At 36.7% G+C, this 20,409-nt stretch overlaps 1 protein-coding gene across 1 annotated transcript in view; it reads right to left on the bottom strand.

Annotated features, from left to right (window-relative positions):
- Positions 1-20,409, bottom strand: part of ca10a (carbonic anhydrase Xa) — a 252,823-nt gene that overhangs the window by 125,238 nt on the left and 107,176 nt on the right. The window contains exon 3 of the mRNA XM_083556626.1: positions 17,512-17,654. Within this exon, the coding sequence (XP_083412752.1) occupies positions 17,512-17,654 (143 nt within the window). The remainder of the gene's footprint in view (positions 1-17,511; positions 17,655-20,409) is intronic.

Below are 20,409 nucleotides of genomic sequence, written 5' to 3'. Positions count from 1 at the left end.
CACTGATATTCCACGTGTAGCATCTTCAACATTGGTGACTTTTCATTTGAAGAGAACTCAATCTTGAAATAGGGCATCCTGATAGATCGGGCAAGTCTGGATAGCAAAAAGGGTCAGCATGAGGGAACTTAGTGTGATGATTTTGCTCACTTTGAAGGCTTAAGGTTTGTGGACACCTGACCATAAGATTGGTATTTACCTTTTAAACATTCTATTCTTCCCCAAACTGACAGCACAAATCTGGAGGCACACAATTGGATAAGATGTCTTTGAATATGATCGAATTACAGTTTCCGGCATGACTATGCCAATGTGCACAAAGCAACCTTAATGAAGATAGGCTTTACATGGGTCAAAATGGAAGCTTTCCTGCTATAGATCTCCAACCCTATTTGAAATAAATTGGAACGATCATGCACCCCAGGCCTCCTCATATCACCTACATCAGTAACTGACTTTACCAACAAACTTGTAGCTGAATGATCCCAAATTCTATATAACAAAAATCTGGTGGAACATCTTCTCAGAAGAGTGGAGGTTATTATGAGAGCAGATAGGGACTAAATGTAGAACCATATATGGCTGGAAAAGGTGTCAAGTGTCCCAATACTGTTTTCCCTATATAGTATGCATTAATGTATTATATAAATTTAGTGTTTTATCCATTATTGTTTTTGCATTAAAAAATTGTAATTACAGCAAATCCAATTGAGCATGATGTATGAGTTACATTTATTAAACCATGATATCCATAATATCTGAAAAGGAGGTGCTGAATGGTTGTGTTTTAACAATGCAGGATATGGATAAAATGATCATTTAGGGTCTGAATCTACATACTGATTTCTTTAAAGCTGCTTTGTGACAAAATATAAGATATACAACTGCATTGAATTGTATAATCCAGGCTAAAGACAATCACAGTCACTGCAGAGATTTATTTCTTCTGCAGGATTTTGATGCACTTGCTTTGATCTAACATTCTGTTTGTCTTTCACATCAGTACTTTTTGCTAAATGCATTATCGAGCATCCAAAACGTGCAAACATATTGCAATGTACTGTAGGACCACCGGCATACCGACACTGTGTGGAAATCTAGGAGCTCTGATGTACGAGGCTTGCTGCCAGATTGGCCCAGTTGTCCAGCTCTGCTGAGAAAACGGAGCACAGTGGCACTTGGCATCTCCTTTCATCCTGACCCATTTTCTCTTCTCGATTCATGTGGAAGAAGCAGAAACAGAAAAAGAAAAAATGCCCCGCAATTTCCTGCAACCTTTTTCAGTCTTCTGCCTACACAAACAAACCAGAACAAATAATTTCTGTGTTCATAGTTCATAATTAGTACACACACACACACACACACACACACACACACACACACACACACACACACACACACACACACAGATGGACAAATGCTGGCTTAGCTGTCTAGGTTACACATCCATCTCTCTCTCTCTCTAACTCTGACTCTCTTTCCCTCAAGCTCTTGAAATGATTCCCAGCTCTCAGCTCTCTCACAATCCGGCTGTAATGAAACCCTGCGACTTGACGAGCCCACGTACGACAGCCGTAATTACAGTTTTCAGCACGCTCATACACAAGCTGCTTTGTCTACCCTGGCATCTTCGCACATCCAGCCAACACAAACTTGTCGAATTAATTTCAATCAGTCATTTGCGTCGCTAAATTGTGATTACGCGCCGTTTCCGCCGCCCGACAAAAAAAAGTATCTGTGTCCTTTTGCGCGATTACGAATTAACACCGAAAGACCTCATCAGCGGTCGACAATACAGAGCGGCCAAATGCGACCGAGAATCAGGAACTCAATTCCAGGGTTCGTTCTGAAGGAGGGGTGTAGGTTCTTAACAATTCAGTTATTTAAAACAAACAAACAAACAAACAAACAAACAATTGCGCTAAGATTTAACTGTGTGGGTCGGAAAAACACGCTTCCACCCTTTTCCTATACAACGTTTAAATACCTATTAAGTCTGTAGCTACGCCTGAATGCTGATGTTTAACTCGAATCTAAATACAGCCAAGAGATTCATTCTCCTTAACTAGATGTACAAAAATAAATATATATATATGAGTGTATTTTGCGTACGCGGATGTGCCAAGACAAGATAATCGGCGAGGTAATGGAGCAGTCACGGCTGCTGGCAGGGATTTTCCCTCTGCTTGCCAGAGCCGCTTTAACAATCGCTGCAACGCAAATTCTTGTAGATAGAAAACCCAAAAAGTACGTACATCAATCAATTCATCCCGCAAATACAATCCTCGGAGCCGCGGAATAAAAATGCAGCAAATCACATGCGTGAAGGCTTGAGTGCATGCAAGCGGAGGCAGGAAGCAGGAGGGACTGCAGACGAGTACAGATGTCACCCCATGGTTTGATGACGGCTGCTCCTGCTTGTTCTTCCTAGTAATTAAGCTGATTCCGTGAGCCCTGCTGGAGTGTCCAATCCCTGTTTCACCATCTCTCTCCATCTGGTCATGCATGCATGCATGGTGCATGTTAAACGAGCTCCCCGAGCTTCCCAGCCGTCCTCTGGCCCAGATACAGAAATAATCACACATCCACTGTATGTGGACATGTCCCTCTCTGAGACATGGGACTCGATTATAAATTCTGAACAGGTTATTTTTAAAAAAAGAACGGCCACCAGGCACCCTTAATGGGACATCTTCTCCTCTGGGGTTGTTTTGATTGTATTGCTGATGTTAAAACAAAAACAAAGAAATACTCTGTAATCTGAGATTTTATTATGGAAATATTATTAAAATTTTGGGAAGGAATGATCAAGAAAGATCTCATGGAGATTCTATTAGATGTTAGGCATATCCACAATATGGTAAAGCATATTGTAATATGTTTTACACCCAAGCCAGGCCATTAGGGTCAGCAAGGTCTTTTCTGCTGTCCGTAACTCTCAGAATGAAATATGTTTTATTATAATTTTGTCCATATGTCTAAAATGTATTAAATCAATCCCAACAGCCTATTCTCTTTGATTCATAGCTTTTCTTACAGCCCTGAGTGTAAGTTCAGGTTGGAGTCTCTATCAAATCAATGGATGGTCAGAGAGCACTAGTCAGAACTCGCAACCCGCGTCTGTAGCAAACTGTATAAGCTTAAATATGTTTGTGTGGATTTAATAGCTATTTTCTTTAATTTCACAATGGATGACAGAGGAGAAGAAATTTCAAGACATTTACAAGATGGACTTTTCAAGAAAAAAACATTTATACTTTTGCATTTTCTTTTCTGTCGATTTTGAACAGAAACACATAATCTGCCTTCATTTAAAATCTCTAGGAAAATGGCAATGCAGAAAAACAATGCCCAGGAAAAGGTGGGAGCTCAGTGATTAAGGCATTGGACTTTGGACCGGAAGGTCACAAGTTCGAATCCCACTACCATGCTGCCACTGCTGGGCCCTTGAGCAAAGCCCTTAACCCTCCCATGCTCAGTTGTAAGTCGCTCTGGATAAGGGCATCTGCCATAAATGTAAATGCAGAGAAACCCAGGGTCACATTATGAGGTTGATATGCAGTTGTGGCTACAGTGAAAGGAGACGTGTTGAATTGTGTTCATTGGGTTTCTTGCTTTAGTGTTGACATCTCGCTGTATGAGATTCCTGTCAGTGATGCAGCGCTCTGTTCTACTGCGTTTCTCTATAATACTGTTGCTTTCTATAGATGTGGTGTCATAATGATGGTCTTAACCCTCATAAGGTCTTGGTTTCCTGAGTACATATCTGGTCTTTGGGGTCTATATGACCCCAACAATTGATAGAGAGATTATACAAAAAATATACATTTTTAATTATACAAATATTATATATATTTTTTTTGTTTACTTCTCATCTATTCATTAATGCTGTGTTTTAGGAGATATGAAGTACTTTTGTACCTATTTACCACACAATTCCTCAACTACACCATAAGCTTGCATATGAAATATAAATTTTTTATGAAAAAATCACTTAAATGATGATATAAATTTCTGATTTATGCTGGATTTATAGATTTTTTATTTTGACAAATGAAGCAAAAATATTGAGTTTTTTTCACATTTCCCATTCATTTCAATGTGGGGTCATATTGACCCCGAAGACCAGAAGTGTAAACATTTTTTTTACATACCTTCAGAACAACCGAATCAAGCCCAGTTTTTTTGTGTGTGTATAGATAGATTATGTAGGAAAAGTCACAAAATATTATTCCACTCAGATGAAGGGAACCCGAGACCTAGAGAACAAGTCAGAAAAACTGAAAACACTCTGCAACCTCATGCAGATTACATTTATATAATAATCCATTGTACAGGGAGAAGAAAAAGCAATCTAGTTAAAGAGAGATACACTTCTAATTACATTTAAGTGCTCAAAAAACCTGATTGGTGCCAATTATTAATGTATTTTGTATAACTACAACTCTGGGAGGTAATGTAAGTCTCCAGTGTGGGATTTATTTTTGACAGGTTGAGTGATTGGATTTAATTCAGAAGAGAAAAACAATGAATGTCAATGATTCATTGTTAGTAAATTTCAGTGAAATTTGTAGCAATAAACTCTCCAGGATATGATGTTGTTGAAAAATATTTAACTGTGGGCTAGCTTTGGGCTAATTTTAGAGAGGTGGTAGAATAGTAGTTGGGCTTTGGCTCTGTAGGTCATGAGTTCAAATACCAGCCACACCAAGCTGTCACTCATGGGCCCTTGAACAAGGCCCTTAACCCCATAACTGCTCAGTTGTATGAACAAGATAAATGTAAGTTGATCTAGATCAGGGTGTCTGCCATTTGCCATAAATAAGTCCATATTCTCACCAACTAGTTGCTGATTGTTTTTTTCTTTAACTGCATAGCAACAGATATAATTTTTTATATTTTTATTATTTTTGACATTGGGAGATGGAATTGCATGGGGTTGCATGGCTCCAAACCATTAAGCTTTCACCTTCATTTTTGATTATGGGGTGAAGCTGCTAACATCATCTCTCCTGTTCTCCATCTAATATAAGATCTTCTATTAAAAATAAAAAAATATCCAATTTGAATTCAGCTGTCCAGGGAACTTTTTTCCAGTCACACATTTTGAGTTTGTTGCATAGAAACAAAAGGAACAAGTATGCAAGTATGTCTTATAAGACAGTGGTCCCCAACCCCCCGGCCGCAGACTGGCACCGGCCTGTGGGTCAATTGGTACCGGGCCGCACAGAAAGAATACATAACTTACATCATTTACGTTTTATTCATTATCTGATTCTGAACAAAGTTTTATTTTTGAAAATGACCAGATTTTCTCCGCCACATCTGTCTATGACTCACTCTTGATGCATGTCATGATGCCTCGGTCACATGTCTTACCTCCATCCGCTACCTTCTTAAAGGGGCTGCTCCGGCCGCTTATACATAATACATTCCCGATAAATTAAAAGCCCCAAGCGAGCAAAAGGAACAAAAAACAACACAGTGGATTCACATTTATTATTATATTTAGAAAATACCAGTTTTTATGCCGGTCATATCGTTTTATTTTGTTGTGTTTATCCACCAAACCTTAAAGGCAATATTGTCTGACATTTAACCGGTCCGTGAAAATATTGTCCGACATTAATCCGGTCCATGGCGCATAAAAGTTTGGGGACTGCTGCTTTAAGAGAACATTTCCATCTGTATTTCCAAATTTTAACATCATAAATTATATACATTTAATTGCATTTCAGAAATTATTTCTATATATTATATGCTTACAGACAGACTGACAGACAGACAGACAGACAGAGAGAGAAAGAGAGAGAGAGAGAGAGAGAGAGAGAGAGAGAGAGAGAGAGAGAGAGAGAGAGAGAGAGAGAGAGAGAGAGAGACAGAGAGATTATAAGTAACAACAACAACATAAGCACCAACCAAATGCAAGGCTAAAAATGTACACTGGGAATTGGTGGGAATAAACTTCCCGAGCCTGGAAATAAAGCGTTAAATTAGATTAGCGCTAAAGAATGCGCTAATCGTTCAGACGGAATCCAAACACGTAAGCAATCAAGCTAATTTCCTATTCTGAGCTGCCAGCCAAGCGGGCCAATAAGTGGCATAATCAGGACCGATTCATCAACAAAGCTCCAAATTTAATATAATATATTCTCCTGATTAACTACTTTCATACTCACTTTAAACTCAGCCGAACCTATAAGGGTCTCTGTACATTGCGTTTATTCATTTTTCTGGATTAGAAAATGGGACATAAATGATGAAGTAAAGATGTTTAAATCTATTTTTGATCAAAATGTAAAATATATACATATAAATTATATTTTTTTACATCAAATTTTTGGTGATTTGTGGGAATCCTGAACAACCTGGTTGTAAAAGAACTAACAATTAACATATAAACCAATTAGTGGCTCCATCCAACATTTTGGCTTTGCTCTGAAAAGTTCATATGGATCACTACATGCTTTTTTCACGCTTTTTTCACTACAGGAACCACATGTCAACTTCTTACAATGTTAATCGTATCCAATGTATCAAATGTAATTGTATTTTATCTTTCATCATTTGCATAAATGGCTACAGAATAGACATTTCTGCCTAATAAAATACCTCAAATGAACTCTTTCTTCAAGATTAGGATAAGATATTAGATTGGATGTTGGATTGGAAATATTTCAAAACATTGATTATATTTAGTAAAGTGAGATTGTGATTACTACACTTGTGATTCAATGGATAAAGAAACTAAACAAATGTCTTTTTCTCTTTTTTGTTTGTGATCAGATTTTTTTCCCTTTTTTTACTTACCATATTGAATAAAAAAATAAATGAGTAATTATTTAGTTTGTTTAAAAAAAAAAAAAACGCAATGGACCTGAAATGACTTCAAATTTCAACATTGAATTTGGTAATAAAAATTCGAAGCCAAGAAGATGCCACTAAACGCCTTATAATGTGGTCGGGATTCATTACAGTGAAATCGAACCACTCAAAGTGGACAATCGTTTATAAAACAGAAGTGAATTTTTCTACTCGCTAGGCACTGAATCGTCAGCTGTGTGGAGATGATCCAGGGGCCGTGCTGGCTCACTTCCCAGTCAGAATAATTTGATTCATTAACGAGAAAAAAAAAGAAAAGAAAAAAGAAACCCGTCGTAATTGCGGCTCATCTCGAGCAGAGCAAATATTCAATTAATAGCGACAATTTAATAACTGCGATTCCTTTGACGTGCTGCACATAACCTTGATGCATGTCTTCTCCTGATTAATTAGTAATTCGATAATGAGGTCATTTTCATTTGCTTTAATTATCCATTAGTCCCAAATGGAGTGCGGAGGAAAACACTGGGGAGAATTTTCATCCTTTTTTCCCCTCAGATTCCTGCCATTGTAATGGAAGGTTGAGTACAAATTGTGAAATAAAAGCTTTTTGTTTTGCAGCTGGTCTTGCCAAGCCCTGAATAATTATTACCACGGGATGGTAATTAATGTGACAGTACTTGATAAATTGCTGGACAAAAGCACGGCAATACGGAGTACAGTTTGTCTCACTTATACGAAATAACTGAGTGTGTTAAACAAGGCTATGCTGAGGTACTTTCTCTCTCCTACGGTACTGTTACTCACCTTCAAACATGCTTGAGATATTGATAACATTACTTTTTATGTAAGGTTTTGAAGAATGTCTACAGCACTAATGATACACAGCCATCAAAGTGTTTCCTAAGAGAGGGCTTTATTAAAAAGTAAATTGAAATGAAACTTTAAAGCAGAAAAATTCACTACTAAGTGGTCGAAATAAATAGTGAAATAGTGAAAGGCCTGAATATGTTTGCACACCAAATGTTTGTGGATTCCTGACTATTAAATTCATATGTGCTCTTTGGACATTCCATTCCACATTTAGTCCCCAATTTGCTCTTACAATTTGCTCTTCTGTAAAGATATTCCATTTATTTTTGGGTAGATTTGTGTTCATTTAGCCTCAGTAGCCTTGATAAAGTGAGGTACTGATGTTGGTGAGATGAGGAAGCCTCAGGTGCATTGTTCATGAAGTTTGCTTTGTGCACAGAGGCACGGTGATGCTGGAACTGGTTTGGATTTCCTAGTTGAAGTGAAGGGAAAATTTCATGCTATAAAACTTTGTGCCTTCTGTAACGAAACTTTGAGAAAATGACAATAGCTTAAACCAGCTTTATTTAGCATTAAACGAGAATATGCTAATCAAGTCAAGTTTATCTCTAAAGCACTTTTCACAACAGACATTTTCTCAAAGCAGCTTTACAGAATTTAACAGTTATGGTGAATGGTGTGTATGTGCAGCCGTGTGGCGACTGTGGCAAGGAAAAAAACCCTTAGATGTTTAGAGGAAGAAACCTTGAGAGGAACCAGACTCAAAAGGGGAACCCATCCTCATTTGGGTGACATCAAGAGTGTGATTATAGTCTTGAAACAATACAGAACACTGGAGAGTGAGAACTAACATGAGCACTGGAATGTAAGATTATGACAGTCTTTTACAGTCATTTGAGTTTATTGAACCAGAAGCTACTGAGCACCTCATAGAATAGCGCAACATTTGCCATCATCACAGATCCAACACCAGCTTCTCCATGCCAGAGACTTTAAACACTCAAAGAGGTCCAATGTCCAAACTCTATTATCTAGCATTACTTACTGTAGTAAATATAATCAAACTTACTGTTAAACTGGGTATGTTATCAGAAAAGAGAGGACATTTTGTCTGGGTGCAAGAAAAAAAACAAATGTTTTTAAACCTTGGTTTTAGCAAATCGGAGACGATTTGTTCAATTACAACAATTGATGGTTTTACGTCGATAGAAAAAAAAAATCACTAATATGTAACTAGGACAAGGACGAGATTAGCAAGACTTTTGAAAAAGAAAGAGAAATCGATGTTTTATGCGAATATTGGAACGAGGTAAATGAGGCTTTAAAAGTAAAAGAGTGGGAATCTCTGAGAAATATGTTAATGATCAAAGTACAATACGTGAGATTTTTAGATTAGAACTAGCACTTGTTAACTTGTTATAGTTGACTGGTGCTGTTGCTGTTTGTAGGAAATGCTGAGTGACTGCAGTAAAGCCGTTTTGCTCCGTTCTCACCCACGACTGAAAGTGTCTCTTTATTTTATTAAATTTGCATTTTTATGTCAAGTGATAACAAAGATCATTTGTTTAATTAAAATAACTGGCTACTACTTTTCCATTTGACATTAGAATTTAATAGTATTTACATGATAACTAACTAAACTAAAGCAATATAACAAATCTAAGTCTAAATACCTGGAATTTTTTTTTACAATTTTTTAATTTTAAAAATAATTTACTTTAAGGGTTTTTTTTTTCACAATTTGATCCGCGAGAAAGAGGTTGGTGAATGGTGAGTTCGAATCCTTTAATCCACTGGTCCCCAACCCTTTTTGCACCATTTTTGGACCGTATTAATGTCGGACAATATTTTCACGGACCGGCCTTTAGGGTGTGGCGGATAAATACAACAAAATAAAATGATACGACCGGCATTTAAACTGCTATTTTCTAAATATGATAATAAACATGAATCTACTGTGTTGTTTTTTGTTCATTTTGCTCGCTTAGAGGTTTGAATTTAGCGGGAATGTATTATGTGTTAGCGGCCGGAGCAGCCACTTTAAGAAGGTAGCGGATGGAGGTAAGACATGTGACCAAGGCATCATGACATGCATCAAGAGTGAGTCATAGACAGATGTGTCGGAGAAAATCCAGTCATTTTCCAAAATAAAACATTGTTCAGAATCGGATTATAAATAAAACAGAAATAATGTGGTATGTATTCTTTTTCTGCGGCCCGGTACCAATTGACCCGGGTGTTGGGCACCACTGCTTTAGTCCATATAGTGTATGTTATAAATGTTATGTCAAAATAACCACTTAATTCAGGATCTGAGTCGAGAGGTTGGCTACTCAATTCTGTTTCCTGTACATAATCTATGGAGATGGTCTGATTTATCATTTATTCATAAATATATCACTATATCCCAGTATTTCAAGTCACTTTTTTGTTATATAGGTGTATTATATAGTCAGTTGTACAACTTAATACCTAACTGACTCACAGTATTATCATTATTGCGAGTTGAAAACTTTCAGATATCATCATCATGGCGTTTAGTATTATTGTCTCCCTGTTTCGATAAACTGTTCAGCTTATTTTATCGGAGTAATGGGTCGGTCATGAACGATTTGTTCATTTGGAACGAGTTTTTAATGCGACTCAGAAGAACACGTCGTTTTAAAGAGTGATTTGTTCAATTTATAGTGGACGCACAAAAGCAAAGCATCATAGAAAACTGAATATTATATAATATTTATACCATATTTAAATAATATTTATACACATATTAAATCATCAGAATATTTGAGTAATCCCATGAAGAAATTGCTGAATTGGTTGATGAGGATTCTGATTAATAATAAGAATAACTATCAATAAATAAATACAAATAATTTAATACTAAAAAATCATATAATATTTTAATACTGTATCAATTATGTTATAGGGCTCTGTCAATAGACATTTGACATTTAGCGAATTTTCGTAGATTTATTGTATTTTCCTGTATTATAATGAGATACTGCAGGAAAAAGACGAAATGCAGCATTTAAATCATGAGATACACCAGAATGCTTTGGTTTCTTTAAATGTTGAGATGATGCCACACAATAACCAATTACACTTTTTAAATCATGACATAATAAATCCAAAGGACTCGGTATCTTTGAAATAATGAGATACTGCAGCCAAATATTTCAACAATAAAATAACGACAGTAAATAACTATATATTAATCAGAATGACATACGATCTTGAGATTGCTATTTATCTTAAAATGGTGAGATAATTAGAATTCTTACTGTTCTGCCCATCAACAAATGCATCCTAGTCCCATAAAGAGACAAAGATTTCAAATGAACGCCATGTGATGTGTAACTGAATGCGCTTTGCTGTTGTGTTTTCTTGGTCTTGTTAAGATAATGTTCATGAACAGCACTTATTCGAGTCGGGCAGCGTTCCACAAGGTGGACTATGTTACATTGCTTAAAAACCGAACCTTTCTGATCACTCCTACTAGTGCCTTCAATCACACACACCTGAGATATGGTTGGCTCTGACCTATTGTTATTGTGTTTAAGGTGATCCCTGATGTATGGCCAAAAGTACTGCGATATCTGACTTTTCCAGCCGAATGTGTTTTTTTTCTTAAATTGTTGCCACAAAGTTGAAGGCACACAATTATACAGGACTTCTTTGGATGTGCTAGCATGACATTTTCTCTTTATTCGAACTAGAAGAACCAACCCTGCTCTAGCATGCCCCTGTGGACAAAGCCACCTTCAAGAAAATATACAGTAGATGGGTTCTTGTGGAAGATCTTCTGTAGAGCTCTGACCTCAACCATACTAAAGACATTTGGGATCACTGCGAACGCAGACTGCACCCCAGGCCTCCAAACCTTTGTGACTGAATGATCATAAATCTCCACAAAATCTTTCAGAACATCTTTCCAAAAGAGCAAAATTATTATAACAGGGGAAAATATAGATTGAGGTGTTTAAAAAGTGCATACCAACCTTATGGTCAGGTGTCCATATAGTGTACATACTAAAGAGAGTATTTTGTATATCAAGGCGCTGGAAGCTCAGCGATTTAGGTTTCATGCTTAGATTTATAAATATGAATCCCTGCATTGTCAAGAAGCAGCTGCTCCGGCCTTGAACTCAACTCTATGCTCGGATCGGAATTCGGCTCGCTCGGATAAATGGCCTGCCTAGTGAATAAATCAAAATCTGTTCTTATAAAAAAGCTTGCTAGTTCACTGCATCTTCATTTTTCTCGCAAGACTCTCTCAATGCCATCATCCTGGAGAAAGGGACGAGCGAAGAATCTAATCTCAGGCTGTTTTAGGGCTGTCGATAAAGTTTTATTAAAGGATCCGTACACATTTTATTCCTTAGTTTTTCGGTTATATTCATATTTAGAGCTTATTATCTTATTATTAACTTATAATTAACACTTATCCCATTCATACTACTGAGAAGGTGATTCTAAGGGCCTTGATCAGGGCCCTGCAGGATTTCATCTTATGGTTTAATGATCAAGTCAAATATCTTAACCACTGAGCTACTGTACCCCTCCCCCATTTGATTCTATTCAAGACCATAAGGAGAACCTTTCTCAAAAATCTGGAGCATTGTACATTTTATTTAGTGATGATATAAACTCCTTATGATGAGTTTGTACTGTGTTTAAACAGATCAGTAACAGTAACACCTCGGAAAAAGTGTTTCGGCATTAAAATAAAACAGATGCATGAACAGTCTCATGTTAGCTCATGAACAGTGCCCTTTCTGTGCCTAAATTTTAAACCTAAATCCTGGGTCCTAAAGTTAAATGCCTTTATGTGTTTTCCTTAATCTTTATACAGTACAGCATTAAAAAAAAAAAATGTTTAGTGCTCGTCACAAGTTACGGAACTGATTACCGAGGCATTACTAAATATTTAATAGACTAAGAGACAAAAAATATTATTCCAATATGCTGTGACTTAAACAGTTTAACATTTCAACTGTCACTGAAACTACAGACACTGATGGTCTCTGACGTAGACACTTCCTTTTTCTGGTGAAAAAACGTGTGCGGGTCTCAAAGCTCAGTGCTTGCTAAGATGAATTGCTCTTCAGTGCTGTGGTTTCCGTTTGTGAATATCTTTCTGTATATGTAAATATGATATAAAGAACAATGGTTGCATCATTTTAGCAGCTCTCAATAAATAGGAAATCTAACAGACCAAGTGCACAACCAGTTTTTAGAGGTGACGTGTTCAAAACAGGAAAAACGGGCAAGCGCAATGATCTGAGCAACCTGAGTGACAAATTGTGATCGCTAGAAAACTGGGTAAGGCCATATCCAAAACCTCAGGTCTAGTGGGTTGCTTGTGGTTTAGTACCCACCAAAAGTGGTCCCGGAAAGGACCTGGTCTGATATTTCGCATTTTCTGTTACATCAGGTGGACGACCAGGTGTGTGTATGTTGATCACTTTGAGAATAAATAGCGCAATGATGCATCATGGGAGCAGGGTGAGCTGTCATGCTCTGTGTGATTTTCTGTTGGGAGTTCTTGGTCCTGATATTCATATGAATTTTATATTAACACGTACCACCTTAATGAACATTCCTGCAGATCCCCTGCACTTACAATACACACCTGACCTTGTTCTGCAGGAAAACTCTTCTGCACTTCCACACTGGAACAACTTGTTCAGGAATATCTTGAGGAACATGACAAAACTTTAAGGTGTTGACTCAACCCCCAGAATCTCAATCAGATTGAGCAAAACTGTGAAACTTGTTCGAAAAACAAGACTGATCTATGGAGGTCCGACTCATGGTCCTCAGGAATATTGATACCAGATACCACAGCACACCTTCAGAGATCATGAGGAGTCCGGAAGTGGATGGGCAAAGCCGAAAGGGACCTACCCAATATTAGGCAGGTTAATTTGTAATATTACGGCTGATTAACTTATATAGACACAGCAGTATAATGAAAAGTCACAGATTGTTGATTACGGGCATATGGTTAGTGTTTTATGAGGAATTATTAAATCTTACAATGAATCATTGCCAACTTACAAAAGAGTTATGGGTGTTTCCCTCAAAGAATCTGTTACTGATTAATACCGAGTGAACAAGACGAGTATAAAAAACGTGCTTACAATAAAGACATAATAAAAAAAATATGCCTCTTTAATAGAAGTAATTTTTTTTTTTTTGCCCCGTGAACCTAATAAACATAACCGTACGACTTAACGAGGACAGATGAAAGTTAATATGCCGTAACACAAACATTCTGCGGGAAAGTCTTTCACTTGTTTTATAATAATATCCGGCAATATAGTCAAACGTTATAATGGCAGATTTCAACGGATTTAGAGGCAGCCGTAATAACTGCGTAGTTACGATGACGGGACTCCAGTCTCGCTCCATTTTTTACAAAATCAACCGATATTGTTTTTTTCACCAAAGACTTAATTAAATAAAAATGAAGATGGCAATAAAGGTGTATATTAAGCGGATAAATCTAAAGGTGCAGCTGAAAGTAAAAGCATCAGCACTGGACAAAAAAAAGCAAGCACTGGAATAAAAACAGAGAAACACAATTTCTAATAACAAATTAAAATGCACTTAATGACAAAATGCCCCAAAATAACGTATCTGAGATGCGAAGAAAGAAGTTATCGCAGGTGCTGAAAGACGCTCGAGAACCCTATAGAGCAGGGGTCCCCAAAAATCGTTTTTCATTTCACAGCCGAGTCGTTCAGTACCAGAAAATTATGACTTTTTTTTCACATTCATTGCTATCAAAATCAAAGCATTTATTTTCCTATGCATATTGTTGGTGGGTGAATCTAACAAATAATTAGCTATGTTGATTACTAGAGGTCAGTTGCATTTTTTTAATGTATATTAGAAAAATAATAACGCTTCTAAAATAGTACTGAACTTTATAAAAAAAAAAAAGGAATCATGAAAATGTTATAGAAATAATTCTGATTATATTAATGAATGAATAATTAAATAATTGATAAATAATACATAAAAAGTATAATATAGCACTCTCCGTGCAGCGCACCGTCTCATGTGCAAAAACAAACAGTGCGTGGTGTCAGTGATTCGCCTCTAGAGGCCGCTCTCGTAAATGACAGCGGACCGGAAGCCGGAAAAACTATCGGTATAGATTTTTTGCTGATAGCCGACGGTTTCAACGATCGACTACCTTTGCATCAATCTCTATTAATAACTGAGGGACATTTTAGCTTGAAAGCCGAACTTTATTAATAAATACAGGTATGATATGAGGAAAAAAGAAATAAAAAATTAGATTTTTCAAATTGATCACACGCATTGTTCAGAGGGCCGTTCCAAATGTGGGGACGTGGGCTATAGTTTTTTTTTACTTAAAATGACACCAAGCTTGAGATTACAGAAGCGTTAAGTTATGTAATAGTACCTCAGATCTACTATATAGTGACAAATAACCTGAAATGAAGCAGAAACATGGTGTAATCGATCAGGAGCGTGCATTTTAAACCAGGTTAGCGTTCTTATATACAGAGATGCATTTACATAAAGCAAAAAAAAATATTTTCGAGTGAGGGTCATCACCGAACACTTAAAAAATACTGTAGTAATGTGACCAATAAGCAAAGAAAGCAAAAATAAAAAAAGACAAGTGGTCATAGTTCAGTTTTCTAAACGTAACCCGTACTGTAGCAGGCTGCATTTATGTAAATGGTTTAGCTTAAGGCAACTCATCAGTCCAGAGACTAGCAAGAGAGAGCGAGCTAGAGAGGTCATAATGTGAAGGTTTGATAGAAACTACGTGTAAAAAATGAATGTGTGTGTAAAAAATGTGTGTGTATGTGAAATAGATATGTCGAGGTATATGTTTTAGAGCAGCTTCCTATAAATGTCATATTTGATCTGTAACTGATCTACACTACTGCAAACACTCAAAAGTATATGACTTTTCCAGCCATATGACCTTCTTCCACAAAATGTTACCACAAAGTTGGAGGCACACAGTTTTATAAAATGTCTACGGATGCACTAGCATTACATCTTCCCTTCACTTGAACTAAAAGACCCAAACCTGTTCCAGCATGACAATAAAGATGGTTTGCATGGGTTGGAGTGGAAAATCTTAAATGGTCTGCTAGAGACCCTATTGAACACCTTTGTAATGAATGTGAAAGCTGACCGTAAAGTACCTGACTTTACAAACACCCTTGAAGCGACACTCCAAAATCTAGTGAAACATCTTCCCAGAGTGGGATGGGAGTGGGATCTTCAAAAAGATCTTATGGTCCAGTGTCCACAAACATTTGCTCATATTATGTCACCATTCATTACATTCTGGAATGATATACACAATGAAAATGCATTGAATTTAATAGCTATATTTTATCATTTCGACTTGCATTATTAGCAGTGTTTATAACCCATTACAGTCCATCAAATATGCTAACACTTCAGTGTGAATAGAGCACTATGATCAGCATTATAACCACAGTAACACTTTCTATCAATGCTTCAGGTTAAATGATTTATGAACACACATGCATTAAATGTATATATTTATAACAGTGGTGGTTATAATGCATGTTCATAACATGTTTATGCGCATGAACAGACCCAATACATCACACACCCTATTACACACTCTATAACGGTATATTTATAAACGTTTTTGAAGCCTTGACAAATGCACTATGCACACTGAAGCGTTAGCAATAGTGATGGACGTAATGCATTATAAACACCATTTATAGCACATCTATGATGTTAACTTAATGTATTATAAGCCATGCTCATGACGCATTACGGTCCATGACAAATGCCAACACTCCAGTGTACATAGTGCAATATGATCAGCATTATAACCCACAGTAACCCTTTCTATCAATAATAATATATCAATATATGACTTATGAACTCATTAATCTAAATACTAATGCATTTCAGTATTATGACAGTGGTTATAATGCATGTTCATTACATGTTTATAACCAGTCCAGGTTGCGCCACTTTGTTCAGTCCTAGACATGACATATTCAAGTTCACTTTCTTTGATTAATAAGCCATGCATACATTCCTAATATGTTATTGGGCATTTATAAGGCATTATAGACCCTTTGCTTTGTAAGTAGTTTTATATGATGCATTATAACAGCAAAGAAATGCAGACACACAAACACTAGCATTTATTTAGAAGAAAGGTGATTATTTGGTTTCGCCTTTATAATGTGATTATGAAGACTACTTGTAATGGGTTATAAATAATACATAATGTGTAATAAAGGAAACACGCATCGCAGAAACGAAATGCAAGGTATTTAACATGAATTGGTGCAACATAGACATGTGACCTATCTAAACACTCAACTCAATTTGGGTTAATTGATCTCTGGGTATTAAGGTGATCACAAGATATCACATCCTTGTTACACCCCCATCCCCACCCACAAAATGTGAATTGCAAAATCACTGCAACATAGACATGTGCCCTATCAAAACACTCAGCTCATTTGGAAGATTTGCTTTCGGAGTATTAAAGTGATGTCACATGACCGTAAATTACACCCAACCATCACCACCCCCTCACCCCATCCACAAGGCGAATCACAAATTTCTGCAACAAAGGCATATGTGATTTATCAAAACACATTTGGAGGAATTGCTTTTTGGGTATGTAGCCTGAGTAGTACATAAATAATAAAGCAATGTGTATAATGGCTTATGTATTTATCATGACATAATATTGATGTTTCCATTGTTCATCATATCAAAATACCGTGTCATCACGAATAAGTGCAGTCAATACATTTCCGGCATATTCCTTTAGGCATAGGATTCATGTGGTCATATTAAACAGGTTGGGCTTACCTTCCTGCCCCCAGTGTTCAGCCTCAGTGGTGTCAGGAAAGGATCGAATATCATATGGCTAGTCTCAATGTTGACTGGAGATTGTCTTTTTCCCACTGAGCACAGGTTCCACGCTGAATTCACAAGACCCCAGAAAGATGGAACTAAGAAAAAAGAGAAGAAGCTCTTAGCTTTAGATTTGTAAAGGAATGTGTGCCTATTAAACATACATAACGCTTCTTTACAATGGCAGTAGACATACATTGATGTTTAAGATTTCTTCCCACTTTCATATGGAGTTTTATTTTGAATTTTACTATTATGAGCTGCTTATGAGATCACTATGTTTAGTTGATAGTGATCTCATAAGCAGCTCATAATCGTTCACATTAATGTCATAAGAAGTTCATAATCATTCACATTGATTTTATAGGAAGCTTATAATCATTCACATTATTGTCATCTCCTAATTGTTCATACTAATCTCATAAGCATCTAATAAATGTTAATAATGATTTCACAAGCAGCTCATAATCATTCACACTGACATCATAAAGCAGATTGATATTATTCATACTGATCTCATACGCAGCTCATAATCATTAACACCGACATCATTAGCAGCTTACAATCGTTTATAATGATTCCACAGGCAGCTCATAAACGCTCATACTGATTTCATAAGTAGGCAAAATTCTGAATTCTAATCTCATAAGCAGTTCATAATTGTTCACACTGATCTCATAAGCAGCTCGATATCAGTTCATAATTGTTCGTGACCGATCTCATAAACAGCTTATAATCATTCTCACTGATCTCATAAGTAGCTCATAATCGTCAATGCTGAGCTAATAAACAGCTCATAATCGTCAATGCTGAGCTAATAAACAGCTCATAATCGTTCATACTGATCTCATAAGCAGCTTATAATCATTCGTATCTGATCTCATAAGCTGTTTATAATTATTTGTAACTGATCTTATAAGCAGCTTATAATCGTTCATACTGATTTAATAAGCAGCATATAATCATTCATACTGATCTCATAAACAGCTGATAATCATGTATACTGATCTTATTAGCATCTTATAATCATTCACACTAATCTCATAAACAGCTCATAATCATTTATACTAATCTCCTAAGCAGCTCATAACCATTTGTTACTGATCTAATAAGCAGCTCATAATTGTTCACACTGATCTCAGATGCAGCTCATAATCATTCATAATAAGCACATAAAAGCTTTTCTACTTCATAATGTGTTAATAATCTTAGATTATAAGAGTATTAGGACATGATCATAAACTGTGAAAGAGTTTGTTATAAAAGCTTTCAATCGTTTAATCGACATTAAAAATGCTTTCATAAAAATAATAACATCTAAACTCTATAACTAACACCATTTCTCCTGAACATTTTGCAAATGGCTATTTCAGCACCATGCTCATCCATCCGACCTCCAAATCCACATTCTTAGCTCAAAGATCCAAGATCACGGCTTCCAGAAAAGTAATTCCTACAACAGGGGCAAATCCAATCTGCGCAAGTCATTTGCAGCAGCGTAAGCAGAAGATTAATTACACAATTCGCTAATGTTTAGGCCACTACGATCGGATCAGCACTTTGGCTCTCGTGGGACGGGATGCGGCACTCCGAACGAGTCCGGAGTGTTCATAAATCACGGCGATGAACGTCTGGAGGAGCAGGTGGACTAGACGTTGGAGTTAATTCAAGGCTCACATTTTTCCACTGTAGGCACCACCTGCTGTGATCTGGCATGTACAGGCTCAAAAAACCCTCATCCTGCAAGTGAGTAAAGAGCTTGACAAAGCTTTCTCTCACACACACACACACACACACATATACACACACACACACACACACATTATATATATATATATATATATATATATATATATATATATATATATATATATATATATATATATATATATATATATATATATATATATATATATATATATATACATACACATACAGCTGGTTGTGTAACTAAACTTGTTCAGATCCTAAAGTGGTCTGAAGGCTTTGAAGTGGAAGTACACTTGAATATGAGTGCGGGGAAAATTGCGGCCCTCAGTCAAGCTAAGTTGATTCTGATTAATAAAAGCCTTTTCGGACGGCAGAGCCTGCCATCAGAGAACGACTTCTTCCAGCTGCCGCTCCACTCTACCTTGCTGTCAAACAACAAATTGCGGTATTGGCCAAAAAAAAAAAAAAAGGGGAGGGAGAAATAAAGGAGACACCAGGGAGGCGTTGAGTCATCTCTTGTTCAAGGCACTATTGAATGGGTCTGGCGACATCCCGCTGCAGATGGGAAATCAGCAAGCAGCAAACAGGACTATATCATTCAGTGAAACGACAGGAAATCTATCGCTAGAATGGGAATTTGCAGTGTACGGAATCGATCCATTAGACACGGACCGTTTGTCAGGAATGTACACATAGTTATTACCCATTTATATCTCTCTGCCAAGGATGGTGCCATTCTTCACCCCGAGCAACAATCAGTGTGGCTAAAGGCCAGACGGAATCCTTAGACTAAATCCGGGTGTGAATTATCAACACGCCGTTTCATTTAATGACCGACGCATCAACTTTCAGCTTTCAAACGGTCAAACATTGCGATACTGCCTATGTGCTGTTACTGTGGCCTCAAGGTTTTTATTCGTGATCAAGCAGTAGATCATAAAAACATACCAGGAGCCAGTGTATGAGAAAAAAAACGATGATGAGAAAGATATCTCGGGTTTTATTGAGTGCTTAAAATAAAAAATCTCCCTGTAGTGAATAGAATAGAATAGAATAGAATAGAATAGAATAGAATAGAAATTTTTATCGTCATTGCACAGGAAACCACGAGTCCTTAATTAAATCACATATATATATATATAT

This window comes from Silurus aristotelis, assembly GCF_946808225.1.
Source record: "Silurus aristotelis genome assembly, chromosome: 12".
Taxonomy (NCBI): domain Eukaryota; kingdom Metazoa; phylum Chordata; class Actinopteri; order Siluriformes; family Siluridae; genus Silurus; species Silurus aristotelis.
The sequence above is the reverse complement of the archived record's forward strand: the minus strand, read 5'-3'. Positions and strand labels throughout refer to the sequence as shown.